The 15806-nt window shown below is 49.7% G+C and overlaps 1 protein-coding gene across 4 annotated transcripts in view; it reads right to left on the bottom strand.

Moving 5' to 3' along the window:
- TRPM4 (transient receptor potential cation channel subfamily M member 4) overlaps positions 1–15806 on the bottom strand; it is a 55801-nt gene that overhangs the window by 27219 nt on the left and 12776 nt on the right. For 2 of the 4 annotated variants that reach the window (XM_024237050.3, XM_054540921.2), the window contains 6 exons: positions 12483–12544; positions 12133–12324; positions 11794–11893; positions 3086–3198; positions 1698–2042; positions 1407–1541 (listed from right to left, as the gene is read on the bottom strand). In XM_024237050.3, the coding sequence (XP_024092818.3) occupies positions 1407–1541; positions 1698–2042; positions 3086–3198; positions 11794–11893; positions 12133–12324; positions 12483–12544 (947 nt within the window). Of the gene's footprint in view, positions 1–1406; positions 1542–1697; positions 2043–3085; positions 3199–11793; positions 11894–12132; positions 12325–12482; positions 12545–15806 lie in introns of those variants that run through there. The other 2 variants (XM_054540922.2, XM_024237052.3) reach the window with 2 other exon arrangements.

The following is a 15806-nucleotide window of genomic DNA, read 5'->3' as shown; positions in this document are numbered from 1 at the left end:
AAATACAAAAAAATTAGCTGGGCGTGGTGGCGGGCACCTGTAGTCCCAGCTACTCGGGAGGCTGAGGCAGGAGAATGGCATGAACCCAGGAGGCGGAGCTTGCAGTGAGCAGAGATTGAGCCACTGCACTCCAGCCTGGGCGACTGAGCGAGACTCTGTCTCAAAAAAAAAAAAAGACTACAGAGATAGAAATGAACCAAATAGAAACTCTGAAGCTAAAAAGCACAATAACTGAAACATAAAAACCACTAGAGGGACTCAACAGTAGATTTATAAAAAAGGCAAAATAAAGATCAGTGAATTTGAAGCTAAGTCCATTGAGATTATCCAGCCTGAGGAGAAAAAAGAAAAACAAATGAAGGAAAATAAGCAGAGCCTAAGGGACTTGCGAGACACCATACAGAATATTAACACATACATAACGAGAGTCCAAAAGGAAAAGAGAGAGAGAAAGGGAAAGAAATAATATTTGAAGATATAATGTCCTAAAAACTTCCAAAATGTGATGAAAGACATAAGTCTACACATCCAGGAAGCTCAAGGAACTCCAAGTAAAAGAAATTCACAGGCCAGGCACAGTGGCTCACACCTGTAATCCCAGCACTTTGGGAGGCCAAGGCGGGCGGATCACAAGGTCAGGAGATCAAGACCACAGTGAAACCCCATCTCTACTAAAAATACAAAGAATTAGCCGGGCGTGGTGGTGGGCACCTGTAGTCCCAGCTACTCGGGAGGCTGAGGCAGGAGAATGGCGTGAACCCAGAAGGTGGAGCTTGCAGTGAGCAGAGATCATGCCACTGCACTCCAGCCTGGGCAACAGAGCAGGACTCCATCTCTAAAAAAAAAAAAAAAAAAAAGAAATTCACAGAGATCCACACTGAGATATACTATCAAAGGCCAAAACAAAGAGAGAATCTTGGCCAGGCACGGTGGCACATGCCTGTAATCCCAGCATTTTGGGAAGCCGAGGCAGGTGGATCACTTGAGGTCAGGAGTCCAGCCTGGCCAACATGGTGAAACCCCATCTCTACTAAAAAAAAAAAAAAAAAAAATTAGCCAGGCGTGGGGCAGGGCAGGTGCCTGTAATCCCAGCTACTCCAGAGGCTGAGGCAGGAGAATTACTTGAACCCAGGAGACTGAGGTTGCAGTAAGCCAAGATCGCGCCACTGCACTGCAGCCTGGGCGACAGAGCGAGACTCTGTCTCAAAAAATAAAAACATAAAAGAATGCATGATATGAGAGAGAGAAAAGAAAGAGGAAGCAGTTGGAGACATATATCAGTGACGGAGGATGGGGCGCCTGTCAGGTGACGTCAGGGGTCGGGGAATTGTATGGTAATGTATCGTGAACACTGGCATCCAGTGGCCTAAAGGACAAGGATGCAGGAGCGCCAAGTCAGCACTCACCATCTCCCAGAAGTACATGGCCATCTGTGCCCTGTTCAGCAACAGTGCCCAAAGAAGCAGGTCACTCCAGGGGGCCTGCCCGAGGCCAGCATCCAGCGAGAGCAGCGAGGTGGCCTTGTCCGAGAGCAGACACATCTGCCAGCAAAAGGAGGGGTGGTGAGGACTGGCCCTTCCCCAACACTGGCCGCCACCAGCCCTGCCCCTGGTTTGGCCACGCCCCATCCCTGATGTAATCCCGCCCCCAGGTCCTTCCCGCGCGGGGGGGCCCCCCCAGCTTTGCCCGGTCCTTACGCTCTCCCCGAAGCCCTGGCCTGGGTGAGGGTCCCAGGCGCCCCCGGAGGGGTACCTCGGTGCGCACATCTTCCCCAGCAGCATCCTCAGCACATGCCCCACGTCAGGGGGCCGGGGCTCCGCAGCTCCCCCTTTTAGGGCTGGGGCTTTGGTGCCTGCGCTGTGGGACGCCTGGTCCAAAAGGTTGCGGATGAGCGAGTTGGGGGGCGCCGCGCTATAGAGTTGGGCCAGGCGCATCGGGGTCAGGAAGTGGCCCAGGCTGAGGCCGTGGGAAATGAGCAAGCGCACGAACTCAGGCCGGTCATTCAGCAGGGCGTCCATGAGGGAAGCTTCGAGATGGAAGGACTGGCGGGGTGGGATGAATAGGGGAAGAGATTAGCTCAAAGGTTAAGGACAAGAGATGGGCAAGGGTATGAGGGACGGACGGATGGATGGATGGATGAATGGATAGGTAGATGGATGGATGGACGGATGGGTGGATGGATGGATGGATGGATGGATGGATGGATGAATGGATGGATGGATGGATGGATGGATGGGCAGATGGATGGATGTATGGATGGACAGAGAGATGGATGGATGGATGTATGGATGGACAGAGGGATGGATGGATGGACAGATGGATGGATGGATGAATGGATAGGTAGATGGATGGATGGATGAATGGATAGGTAGATGGATGGATGGACAGATGGATGGATGGATGAATGGACAGATGGATGGATGGATGGATGGATGGATGGATGGATGGATGGATGGACAGATGGATGGATGGATAAATGGATAGATGGACAAATGGATGGATGGATGGATAAGTAGATGGATGAATGAATGGATGAATGGATAGATGGAGGTACAGGGTGGATGGATGGATAGACAGACAGACATGGATGGGTGGGGAGAGAGGAAACAAGATGGGGCAGATGGACAATCAGAGATGGATGGACAATTAAGGGAAGGCTGGACAGGCCATAATGGAAGGCAGGGTTGAGGGGTGTCTAAGAAGGCAGAGAGGCTGGGTGCGGTGGCTCACGCCTGTAATCCCAGCACTTTGGGAGGCTGAGGAGGGCGGATCACGAGGTCAGGAGATCGAGGCCATCCTGGCTAACACGGTGAAACCCCGTCTCTACTAAAAATACAAAAAAATTAGCTGGGTGTGGTGGCAGGCGCCTGTAGTCCCAGCTACTCGGGAGGCTGAGGCAGGAGAATGGCGTGAACCCAGGAGGCGGAGCTTGCAGTGAGCTGGGATCACACCACTGCATTCCAGGCTGGGTGACAGAGTGAGACTCCGTCTCAAAAAAAAAAAAAAAAAAAAAAAAGAAGGCAGAGAGGGAGGAGAGCACAGTCCCTTTGTCAGTATGCCCAACCCCCAGGCCCTGACCCCTCACCCGCCATTGGATGTCCCCCCGAAAGAGTTCACTCTGGGCAATGTCCACGCGGTTCCAAGCCACAGCCAAACGCAGCTCATCCAGGTAGGCTGAGGCCTCCGAGCTCCCACAGGCTGGAAGGATTAGAGGGAGAGGGGACAAGAAGTCAGGGAAGGAGGGACATCTGCTGAATGTCTATTTTGCTTCTATTTTGCATGCCTGACTTTTAAACTCTGCATAAAGGGGGTGCTATTGGGCAGAGTGTGGGGGTCTTTTAGCAGTCAGGCTATCATAGGCATAAGGTCATTTGGCTCAGGGCCAGAGCACAGACCACTGGTTTACAGCCCCCAAGAAGAAAGAAAACGAATCACTTATTCATTTAATATTTATTGAGGTATGTTATGGACCAAGCAGTGTGAGGGATGGAGAGAGAAATCAGATACAGTTCCTACCCTGAAGAAGCTGGTTCTATTGGGGGAAATATGTCCCCCCAACACATAACTACCCTCAGGGTGCTTGGTGCCCTCAGAGGTAGGCATATAATATGATTAGGATGGATGGATGGACAGATGGAAGGATGGATGGATGGGATGGATAAATGGATGGATGAAAGGATAAAGAGATGGATGAATGAATGGATGGATGGATAGATGGACGTACAGAGTGGATAGATGGATAGATGGACAGACGGATGGACGGGGAGAGAGGAAACAAGATGGGCAGATGGACAATCAGAGATGGATGGGCAATTAAAGGGAAGGCTAGACAGGCCATAATGGAAGGCAGGGTGGAGGGGTGTCTACGAAGGCATATATAGGCATATAATATGATTAGGGCCCAGAGGAGGATATGGTCACAGAGGTATAGAGTGGCCCAAGAGAACTCCCAGAGAATGGGTGTTGAGGTAGCACTTTGAAAGACCACCAGGATTGGGAGGTGTGCATCTAAGGTGGGAAAAGGGCGTTCAAAGCAGCAGGCACAGCAGAAGCAAAGGCCCGGGTGCAAAAACAAACAAACAAACAAAAAAAAACACACAGCAGATGATTTCTGAAACTTGGGGTATATTGTGAGAGGAAAGAGGTGACAACAGCAGAAAATGAGATTGGAAAAAATCTGAACACGAGAGGGACTCCGAGAGACCCTGGAGGTCACTGAAACAGCAAGAGATAACAAGAAACCCTTAAAAATTTGATCCAGCTATTTAGTGGATCCAAACATGTGCAGTCAACAGGGGCATGAAAAGTCCTGAAGGGCATTTGTTGTGACATGGAGTTGGGTTTCCTTCTGCCTCCACTTGCTCCATATCTATCTCCAAAACAAATTCATCTGATTTTGGTTGCTCAAAAAACTGGTACCACAGAAAGAGATAATCTCATATAGTGGAGATGAGCAATGGGCTCTGGGGCAGGCAGACGTGGGTTCCAGTCCCCGGTCCACCACTACCAACTGAGTGACTTCAGGCAAGCCATTGAACCTTGGGAGCCTCGGTTTCCTCATCTATTAAATGGGAAATAGTGGCACCCCCTTCATAGCACTGTAATCAATTACAGTAACTGTGAGAAGTTCCACGCTGTGGCGATTCTGCAGCTTGGCCAGTGTAACCTCTAAGGCTGTGCTTGAGGAAACAGAGGCCCAGAAAGGCAGTAATATGTCTAGGACCTCATGGCTTTCTGTGCTCTTTCAAAACCCAGACGTCCATTCAGAGCGGGCTTTTGTACGATTTTCTACGATTCTATGAAGCTCTCCTACTTTCCCCAGTTTCAAAAGAAGGAAACAAAATCGTTTATAATATCTTGCTTTATAGGCCAGGCGTGGTGGCTCACGCCTGTAATCCCAGCACTTTGGGAGGCCAAGGCGGGCGGATTGCCTGAGCTCATCAGTTTGAGACCAGCCTGGGTAACACGGTGAAACCCCATCTCTACTAAAATACAAAAAAATTAGCTGGGCATGGTGGCGCATGTCTGTAGTCCCAGCTACCCGGGAGGCTGAGGCAGGAGAATTGCTTGAACCCGGGAGGCGGAGGTTGCAGTGAGCTGAGATCGCATCACTGCATTCCAGCCTGGGTGACAGAGGGAGACTCCGTCTCAAATAATAATAATAGGCTGGGCGTGGTGGCTCACTTCTGTAATCCCAACACTTCGGGAGGCCGAGGTGGGCGAATCACCTGAGGTCAGGAGTTCGAGACCAGCCTGACCAACATGGAGAAACCTCATCTCTACTAAAAATACAAAATTAGCTAGGCGTGGTGGCTCATGCCTGTAATCCCAGCTACTTGGGAGGCTGAGGCAGGAGAATCGCTTGAACCCGGAAGGTGGAGGTTGCAGTGAGCCGAGATCACGTCATTGCACTCCAGCCTGGGCAACAGAGCGAAACTCTGTCGAAAAAATAATAATAATAGGCCGGGCACAGTGGCTCACGCCTGTAATCCCAGCACTTTGGGAGGCTGAGATGGGTGGATCACTAGGTCAAGAGATCGAGACCACCCTGGTTAATACAGTGAAACCCCATCTCTACTAAATATACAAAAATTAGCCGGGCATGGTGGCAGGCGCCTGTAGTCCCAGCTACTCGGGAGGCTGAGGCAGGAGAATGGCATGAACCCGGGAGGCGGAGGTTGCAGTGAACCGAGATTGCACCACTGCACTCCAGCCTGGGTGACAGAGTGAGACTCCATCTCAAAAAAAAAAAAATAATAATAATAATAATAATAATACCTTGCTTTATATTCCGCCTTAATCTGGCACCATTTGTCACCTGGACACCCGACCCTGGCCCCACCTTGTCCCTTCAAACTCACCATGTTCCATACTCAACTCAGCGTCTAGCCCTCAAACCCATCTTCCCTACGTCCTCATCTCAGGAACGGCCCCTCTGTCCACCCAGTCAATAAGGCAGACCCGCAGGTACTGTCTTTGTCCCTTCCTGCCCCTGCCATCTCACAGGCAATCAGCCCCCAAGCTTCATGTCCCACGTCCAGCCTCCTGACTCTCTGCTGAGCCTCCCCGACTGTCCTCCTGGCCCCAGCTACAGCTCAAGCTTCGGCACCCCCAACCACCATCACTGCAGTCTCTTCTCTCCTGTCCACTCTGCCCCCACCCACTCCCAGAGGGTCTGTTTTTGTTTTTGTTTTTTGAGACAGGGTCTTCCTCTGTCACCCAGGCTGGAGTGCAGTGGCGCCATCACAGCTCACTTCAGCTTTGAGACCTCCCGGGCTCAAGCGATCCTCCTGCCTCAGCCTCTCGAGTAGCTGGGACTACAGGCACACAGTACCATGCCCAGCTAATTTTTTATAGAGATGGGGTCTCACTGTGCTGTCCAGGCTGGTCTCAAACTCCTGGGCTCAAGCGAACCTCCCTCCTTAGTCTCCCAAAGTGCTGTGATAATAGGCATGAGCCTTCACGCTTGGCCAGAGAGTCTTTTTTATCCACGTAACTGACCCTGGTCTTCTGCTGCCTCTCAAGGACAGCCTTTAGCCCCTCTGCCTGGCATTTGAGGTCCTGGGTGGCTTGGCCCTACCTGCCTCACTGGCCTTGTCTCCAACACTCCCTTCATGCCAGTGATACATACCAACCCTGCGAGCCTCTGACCTCTCTCCAAACATGCCCCTTGCCATGGGCTTGAGAATTATACAGACTCACATGAAAAGCCTGACCCCTGCTACTAGCTGGATGACCTTGGGCAGGCCATTTTTCCTCTCTCTGAGCCTCAGTCTCTTCATCTGCAAAATGGGGTGACAGTCCTTGCAGGCATGGAAGGGAGACGAAGGGCAAAAGAGTACACCAACTGCCCAGCACTGGACCTGCCTATGCTAGACTCTTAAGAAGCATTCATGGGCTGGGGGCGGTGGCTCACACCTGTAATCCCAGCACTTTGGGAGGCCGAGGCGGGCAGATCACGAGGTCAGGAGGTTGAGACCATCCTGGCCAACATGGTGAAACCCCGTCTCTACTAAAAATACAAACATTAGCCAGGCGTGGTGGCAGGTGCCTGTAGTCCCAGCTTCTCGGGAGGCTGAGGCAGGAGAATCGCTTGAACCCAGGAGGCGGAGGTTGCAGTGAGCCGAGATCTCACCACTGCACTCCAGCCTGAGCGACAGACCAAGACTCTGTCTCAAAAAAAAAAAAAAAAAAAAAAAAAAAAGACGCATTCATGACCTTGTCCTTTTTTCTTGCTGAAATTCCATCCATTCAACTCTGCTATCCCCAAGCCTATCAGCCATCTCCAGTTCCCCCAGTGGACTGAGATCACTTCCACTCCTGCTGGGCTTACAACACCACCCCCTCAAACCACATCTTACAGAGCTGCCGTATTTTCTCCCAGGAGGCTGCTGAGTTAACTTCTGCAGAGTGAATCAGATTTGCCCACTGAGAGTTACCTTATATTGAAGGATGTGCCCCCAGAGGAAATGGAATCATATTAAGAGGAGATCCCTCTTATTGGGCCCCCACCAGGGACCAGGCACAACTCATACCTTGCCTTGGAGGCTTATAACACTCCTGTAAGATATTATCTCCACTTTCCACAGAGAGAAACTGGGGCTCAGAGAGGGGAAGCTGCTTTCTCAAGACCACACAGCAAGAAAGGGGCCAAGCTGGTTTGTTTCTTTTTGATTGTTCGTTTGTTTTCAAGACAGAGTCTCGCTCTGTCGCCCAGGCTGGAGTGCAGTGGCACGATCTCGGCTCACGGCAACCTCTACCTCCCGGGTTCAAGCGATTCTCCTGCCTCAGCCTCCCAACTAGTTGGGATTACACGTGCCCGCCACCACGCCCAGCTAATTTTTGTATTTTTAGTAGAGACAGAGTTTCGCCATGTTGGCCAGGCTGATCTCCAACTCCTGACCTCAAGTGATCCTGTCTACCTCAGCCTCCCAAAATGTTGGGATTACAGGCGTGAGCCACTACACCCGGCCCAAGCTGGTATTTAAATTCAGCTTTGTCTGATTCCAAAGCAAAAGTAACTGCTCTTTCTACCCTACCACAGCCTGTACTATACCCAGCACTTTGGGAGGTCAAGGCAGGAGGATCTCTTCAGCCCAAGAGTTCAAGACCAGCCCAGGCAACATAGGGAGACCCTATCCCTACAAAAAAATTAAAAATAAATTAGCCTGTTGTGGTGGCGCACAGCTACTCAGAGGCTGATGCGAGAGAATCACTTGAGCCCGGGAGGTCAAGGCTGCAGTGAGCTATGATTGTCCCACTGCACTCCAGCCTGGACAACAGAGTGAGACTGTTTCAAAAAATACCTAAAAATGAATTAAGGCTGGGCATGGTGGCTCACACCTGTAATCCAAGTACTTTGGGAGGCCGAGGTGGGTGGATCACCTGAGGTCAGGAGTTCAAAACCAGCCTGGCCAACATGGAGAAACCCTGTCTGTACTAAAAATACAAAAATTAGCCAGGTGCGGTTGTGGGCACCTGTAATCCCAGCTACTCTGGAGGCTGAGGCAGGAGAATCGCTTAAACCTGGGAGGAGGAGGTTGCAGTGAGCTGAGATGGTGCCATTGCACTCCAGCCTGGGCGACAAAGACTCTTTAAAAAAAAAAAAAGAGGCCGGGCGCAGTGGCTCACGCCTGTAATCCCAGCACTTTAGGAGGCCGAGGCAGGTGGATCACAAGGTCAGGAGATTGAGACCATCCTGGCTAACACGGTGAAACTCTGTCTCTACTAAAAATACAAAAAATCTCCGGGCATGGTGGCAGGCGCCTGTAGTCTCAGCTACTCGGGAGGCTGAGGCAGGAGAATGGCGTGAGCCCGGGAGGCAGAGCTTTCAGCGAGCCAAGATCGCGCCTCTGCACTCCAGCCTGGGCGACAGAGTGAGACTCCGTCTCAAAAAAAAAAAAAAAGAAAGAATTAAAATAAGAAAAATAATTAAAATATATACCACACCATAAACATGGGTGGGGAGCTGAGGCAGAATGCTCTATATATTGCCACCATGTATCTGGGGAGTTTTTATCTAAGTGTGTGTTTCCCCCATAAAATTCTTCTGGGCTAAGCACAATGGCTCACGCCTGTAATCCCAGCACGTTGGGAGGCCGAGCTGGGCAGATAGCTTTAGCCCAGGAGTTCGAGACCAGCCTGGGCAACATAGTGAAACCCCATCTCTACTAAAAATACAAAAAAGGCCGGGCACAGTGGCTCATGCCTGTAATCCCAGCACTTTGGGAGGCCGAGGCGGGCAGATCACCCGAGGTCGGGAGTTCGAGACCAGCCTGACCAATATGGAGAAACCTCATCTCTACTAAAACTACAAAATTAGCCAGGTGTGGTGGCACATGCCTGTAATCCCAGCTACTCGGGAGGCTGAGGCAGGAGAATCGCTTGAGCCCGGGAGGTGGAGTTTGCAGTGAGCTGAGATGGCACTATTGCACTCCAGCCTGGGCAACAAGAGCGAAACTCCGTCTCAAAAAAAAAAAAGCAAGGCATGATGGCACATGCCTGTGGTCCCAGCTACTTGTGGGGCTGAGGTGAGAGGATCTCTTGAGCCCAGGAGGTCAAGACTGTAGTGGGCCAAGATCACACCACTGCACTCCAGCCTGAGCAACAGGGCGAGGCCTTATCTCAAAAAAAAAAGAAAAAAGTTCTTCTGACACCAAAAATGACCCTCCCCACTCACATCCCCACAGAGCCCTGGGAATCTTCCTGAATACTTATCTATCCCATTTAGTTAGCTTACTAAATCCAAATTCTGCTGACTTATCAAGGTCCAGTTTATTTGATTTATTTATTTAGGTTTTTTTTTTTTTTGAGACAGAGTCTTGCCATATCACCCAGGCTGGAGTGCAGTGGCACAATCTCCGCCTCCTGGGTTCGAGCAATTCCCCTGCCTCAGCCACCAAAGTAGCTGGGATTACAGGTGTGCGCCTCCATCCCCAACTTATTATTTCTATTTTTCATAGAGGTGGCATTTCACCATGCTGCCCAGGCTGGTCTCAAACTCCTGGGCTCAAGTGGTCTTCCCTCCTCAGCCTCCCAAAGTGCTGGAATTACACATGTGAGCCACCATGCCTGGCCAAGGTCCAGTTTAAATGCCAACTTCTCTGGCCAGGTGCAGTGGCTCACACCTGTAATCCCAGCACTTTGGGAGGCCGAGGTGGGTGGATCATGAGGTCAAGAGTTCCAGGCCAGCCTGACCAACATGGTGAAACCCCGTCTCTACTAAAAATACAAAAATCAGCTGGGTGTGGTGGTGGGCGCCTGTAATCCCGGCTACTCAGGAGGGTGAGGCAGGAGAATTGCTTGAACCCGGGAGATGGAGGTTGCAGTGAGCCAAGATCGCACCAATGCACTCCAGCCTGGGTGACAGAGCAAGACTCTGTCTCAAAACACACACACACACACAGACACACACACACACACACACACACACACAAAAACTTTTCCTTGAAGTTTTCCTTCTAATGACAGTGATTCTTCCCCGTGCTTCTGTCTTAAATTTTACTTAAGGTTGTATCCAAACAACCCTAGTGGGATCTGGGGTCTTTGAGAGCAGGAAATGGGTTGGCCTTAGTCTCTGGAGCCTAGGATTGTATTTGTTGACTAAATAAAGGAGGCTGGCATGGTGGCTCATGTCTGTAATCCCAGGACTTTGGGAGACTGAGGCAGGGGGATCAGTTGAGGCCAGGAGTTCATGACCAGCATTGGCAACAGAGCAAGACCTCATCTGTACAAAAAAAAAAAAAAAAATTTTTTTTTTAATTTACCAGGTGTAGTGGTGGGCGGGTGTGTTCCCAGCTACTTGGAAGGCTGGGGTGGCAGGATCACTTGAACCTGGGAGGTTGAGGCTGCAGTGAGCCGTGATCACACCACTGTACTCCAGCTTGGCCTACAGAGCAAGACCCTGTCTCAATAAATAAATAAATAAATAAATAAATAAGACCCACGCCAGCCTCTTCTAGGTGGGGATTATGGTCCCCTGCCTTGGTTTTCATCATTCCGTCCTCCAAGCTGCCATTTCTAGTGAAATATCTGGAGTTCCTCACTGGGAGACAGTGCTTTGGTTCTTGTCTAGCCAGAGTGCTTCACGCATATTGGAAGCACGTAGGGAAGGAAGAATGGGTGGGTGGATGGATAGATGGAAGAACAGTTGGATGGATGAATGAAAATATGGACGGGTAGACGGGTAAATGGATGAAAGATGGGTGGATGGAGGAATGAGTGGATGGAATTGTCAGTGGATGCGTGGATGGACAGGTGAGAAGACGGATGGATGGAGGAATGAGTGGATGGAATTGTCAGTGGATGTGTGGATGGACAGGTGAGAAGACGGATGGAGGAATGAGCGGATGGCATTCTCAGGAATTGTCAGTGGATGCGTGGATGGACAGGTGAGAAGATGGATGGATGGAGGAATGAGTGGATGGAATTCTCAGGAATTGTCAGTGGATGCGTGGATGGACAGGTGAAAGGATGGATGGATGAAAGAATGAGGGATGACTGGAAGGATGGTAGGTAAAGAGATGGAAAGATCGATCTGTACATATGGATGGATGGAAAGATGAAAGAATGGATGGATGGATCCAACAGAGGAAAGCAGATGCTGGAACATAATGAAAGCATCCGGGAAAACTGCCCAAATAGCACCATGCAAAACCCCAAAGGGGAAAAATATTAAGAGAGGTAAAGGGGGCATGGGCCTTGGATTAGAGAGGGTGGATAAAGTGCCCAGGCCAGGAAAGGTGTCCAAGGTTGAACTGAGAGAGGGGGAGGACTGGAGTGTACAACTTTTACCCTTCACAAGGGCCTTCAAAACTATGGTCTCGAATTCCTCAGACCCATCCTCAGAAGAATAGACTGTCAGGAGCTCCTTCCGGGTCATAATCCTCTCCACCTGTGGAATAGCCAGTTCTGCATCCCTAGCCCGGCTCCATCCCCAGCTCCTGCTGGGCCCTGTCCGAAGGGATGGAGGAGGCCATTCCTCCCCAGGACCTAATAGTCTAGGTGTCCAGCACCCTCTACTCCCGGAACCTGGAAGTCCAGGCCCCCAGCCCCTCCTCCCTCAGACCCAGGAGCCCAAGTCCCCAGTTCCCTCCCATCTCAGGATCCAGAGTTGGGCCCCCAGTGTCATACCTGGGCCTGCAGGACCTCAAGGTCCCCTTTGGGAAAGAAACGCCTGATTCGATCTCGGGCTTCGCCTTGCCTGGCTACCCCACTCCCTGGGGCCAGAGTGTCTTCCAGGGTCTCCGCCAGGCAGTCCGCAGCTCCCCCGGAGCCAGCCACGAGGAGACAGGGGAGCTGAGCCTGGGTGGCATTCTCTATTCGCTACAGGATAAAGGTGTTCTCTATTCGTCACGTCAGAGAGGCAGGATATTCACCCTACCTGGAGTCAGACCCCCAGACCCTCCCTAAGACTCAGGACCCAGGAGTCCTGGCCCCCTACCCTCCTTCCCCCTTAGACCCAGGCATCCAGGGCCCTATACCGTCAACATCTTCTCATCACCATCAATCAGGAGGAGCAGGACAGGGATGTCAATTCCAGTCCCTGAGGCAAGAAGAGAAGGGGGCTTGATTACCTCCCATCAGCCTTTGCTGGAGATAGGAGAAAACCGCATTTCCCAGGAGTCCCTGGGGCAAACATCAGCCTTGTCCTAATCTTCTGTTCAGAGGCTCATTGGAATTGTCATTTCTTTTTTTACTTAATTATGTATTTATTTTAGAAATGAGGGTCTTGCTATGTTGGCCAGGGTGGTCTCGAACTCCTGGCCTCAAGCAATCCTCCCAGCTTGGCCTCCCAAAGTGCTGGGATTACAGGCATGAGCCGCTGCACCAGCCTAATTTTTGAAACAGGGTGTCACTCTATCGCCCAGGCTGGAGTGCAGGGGCATGATCACACCTCACTGTAATCTTGATCCTCCTACTTCAGCTTTCTAAGTAGCTGGGACCACAGGCACACACCACCGTGCCCAGCTAACTTTTTAATTTTTGGTAGAGACGGGGGTCTTGCCATCTTGCCCAGGCTGGTCTCGAACTCCTGGACTCAAGGGATCCTCCCACCTTGGCCTCCCAAAGTGCTGGGATTATAGCTGTGAGCCAGCGCGCCCGGCCAGAATTGTCATGTCTTTGAACACTTCAGGAGGGAGCTAGATTTTGAAGACAGTAATGCTTAACTTCCCCAGGGAGGAGGGGGTTGAGGACCTAGACTCCGGAGTCCCTGAATGTGGCAGGTGTTTCTTGTATGAGTCAATCCTGTCATTGATTAACCATCCAGGAGCCAGAGGGAGTGAAAGTTCAAATAGAAAGTAAAGGAAATGGGAATAGAAAGGGCTATCTAACCACAATATAGGTATTTACCAAAATCCAATTGCACCATAAAGATAGCACTATATTAACTCTACTCCCATTAAAATTAGAAACTAGGCCGGGTGCGGTGGCTCATGCCTGTAATCCCAGCACTTTGGGAGGCTGACGCGGGTGGATCACCTGAGGTCAAGAGTTCAAGACCAGCCTGGCCAACATGGTGAAACCCCGTCTCTGCCAAAAATACAAAAATTAGCTGGGAGTGGTGGCTTATGCCTATAGTCCCAGCTACTCAGGAGGCTGAGGCAGGAAAAACGCTTGAACCTAGGAGGCAGAAGTTGCAATGAGCTGAGATCACGCCACTGCACTCCAGCCTGAGCACAGAGCGGGACTCTGTCTCAAAAAAATAAATAAATAAATTAGAAACTAGACCACATTACCACTAACACTGTACTCATCCTAGAGTTTTGAGCTAACTCAATAATGCAAAAAAATGAAATCACTGAAGTGAAAATTGATTTTTTGGTTTTTGTCTTTTGTAAAGCTGGAAGGGACAAAAGTATCTATTTGAAGAAAACATGACTTGTATTCCCAGAAAATTGGAAAACTCCACCAAAAATAAAAATAAAGATCAATAAGAGAATTTGGTAAGAGGATTGATACAAGAAAAATACACAAAAATCAAAAACTTTTCTCAAACCTAGTAATGTATCTTGTTCATGTTTTGATAAAATTATAAGATATTGGCTGGCTGGGCGCAGTGGCTCACGCCCGTAATCCCAGCACTTTGAGAGGCTGAGGCAGGTGGACCACTTAAGGCCAGGAGTTTGAGACCACCTGGGCTGCATGGCAAAACCCTGTCTCTACGAAAAACTTTAAAAATTAGCCGGAGCCAGGTGCAGTGGCTCATGTCTGTAACCCTAGCACTTTGGGAGGCTGAGGCTGGCGAATCACTTGAGGTCAGAAGTTCGAAAACAGCCTAGCCAACAAGGTGAAACCTCATCTCTACTAAAAATACAAACACTAGGCCGGGCACGGTGGCTCACACCTGTAATCCCAGCACTTTGGGAGGCCGAAGCGGGCAGATCACAAGGTCAGGAGATCAAGACCATCCTGGCTAACACAATGAAACCCCGTCTACTAAAAATACAAAAATTAGCCAGGCGTGATGGCACGTGCCTGTAATCTCAACTACTCAGGAGTCTGAGGCAGGAGAATCGCTTGAACCCGGGAGGCGGAGGTTGCAGTGAGCCAAGATCACGCCACTGCACTCCAGCCTTGGTGACAGAGCAAGACTCCGTCTCAAAAAAAAAAAAAAAAAAAAAAAAAAATTAGCCAAGCATTGTGCCACATGCCTGTGGTCCCAGATACTCAGGAGGCTGAGGCGGGAGAATCACTTAAGCCCAGGAGGCAAAGGTTGCAGTGAGCTGCGATTGCACCACTGCACTCCAGCTTGGGCAATAGAGAGAGACCCTGTCTCAAAAAAAAGAAAGAAAGAAAGAAAATTATGAGATACCTGGGAATTAATTCGTCCAGAAAGGTATAGGATATTTATGAGGAAACTTACAAATCTTATTTAAGGACCGGTCTAATAAATGGAAAAACTAACAGTAAGTCAACTTGTCACAAATTAACACACAAATTCAATACAGCCTGGAGAAAGAGGGGGGTTGAGAGGAAGTTTGGAGGTGTTTACCCTATTTTGAATAGAACAGAATAATTTTAAACTTCATATGGAAAAATAAGTGTCAGAGAAGAGCCAAGAAATTTTTCAGAAAGGATGGTGAGAAGGAGCTTTCACTAACATATATTAAAACATCTTTATTTATTTATTTACTTATTTATTTTTATGTTTGAGACAGGGTCTCACTCTGTCACCCAGACTGGAGTGCAGTGATACCATCTCGGCTCACTGCAGCCTCAACTTCCTGAGCTCAAGTGATCCTCCCACCTCAGCCTCCCCAATAGCTGGGACCACAGGCGTGTGCCACCACGCCTGGCAATTTTTTTTAAATTTTTTTGTAGAGATGGGGTTTCACTATGTTGCCAGGCTGGTCTTGAATTCCTGAGTTCAAGTGATCCACCCGCCTGGGCCTCCCAAAGTGCTGGATTACAGGCGTGAGCCACCGCACTTGGCCTTAAAACGTCTTTAAACTGCTGTAATCAAAGCATAGTTTGGCCCCAGGAATATATAAGTAGAGAAATGCAAACAACAAACAAACAAACAAAAAACAGATTTCAACAGATAAAGGATCTGAATACACAACCCCAAGAATTTCTATTCAGCTAGGAAAGGATGGTTTATTTATTAAATGGTCATAAAGAAAACATAGCTTCTCATTTGGACGAACAGAAATACAGACTCCTGACCTCAAAATATGTAAAAATCATTGCCAGATGGATTAAAGGTTTAAATATAAAACTATGAGATATTAAAAGATGACTTAGGAGAATATTTGTCTTGGAGTGGGATGAGCCTTTCTAAGACAGGCAGCCAAAGGGTTATA

Source organism: Pongo abelii, chromosome 20 (genome assembly GCF_028885655.2).
Source record: "Pongo abelii isolate AG06213 chromosome 20, NHGRI_mPonAbe1-v2.0_pri, whole genome shotgun sequence".
NCBI lineage: Eukaryota > Metazoa > Chordata > Mammalia > Primates > Hominidae > Pongo > Pongo abelii.
Note: the sequence above shows the minus strand (reverse complement) of the source record. Positions and strands in the feature narration are given on the sequence as shown.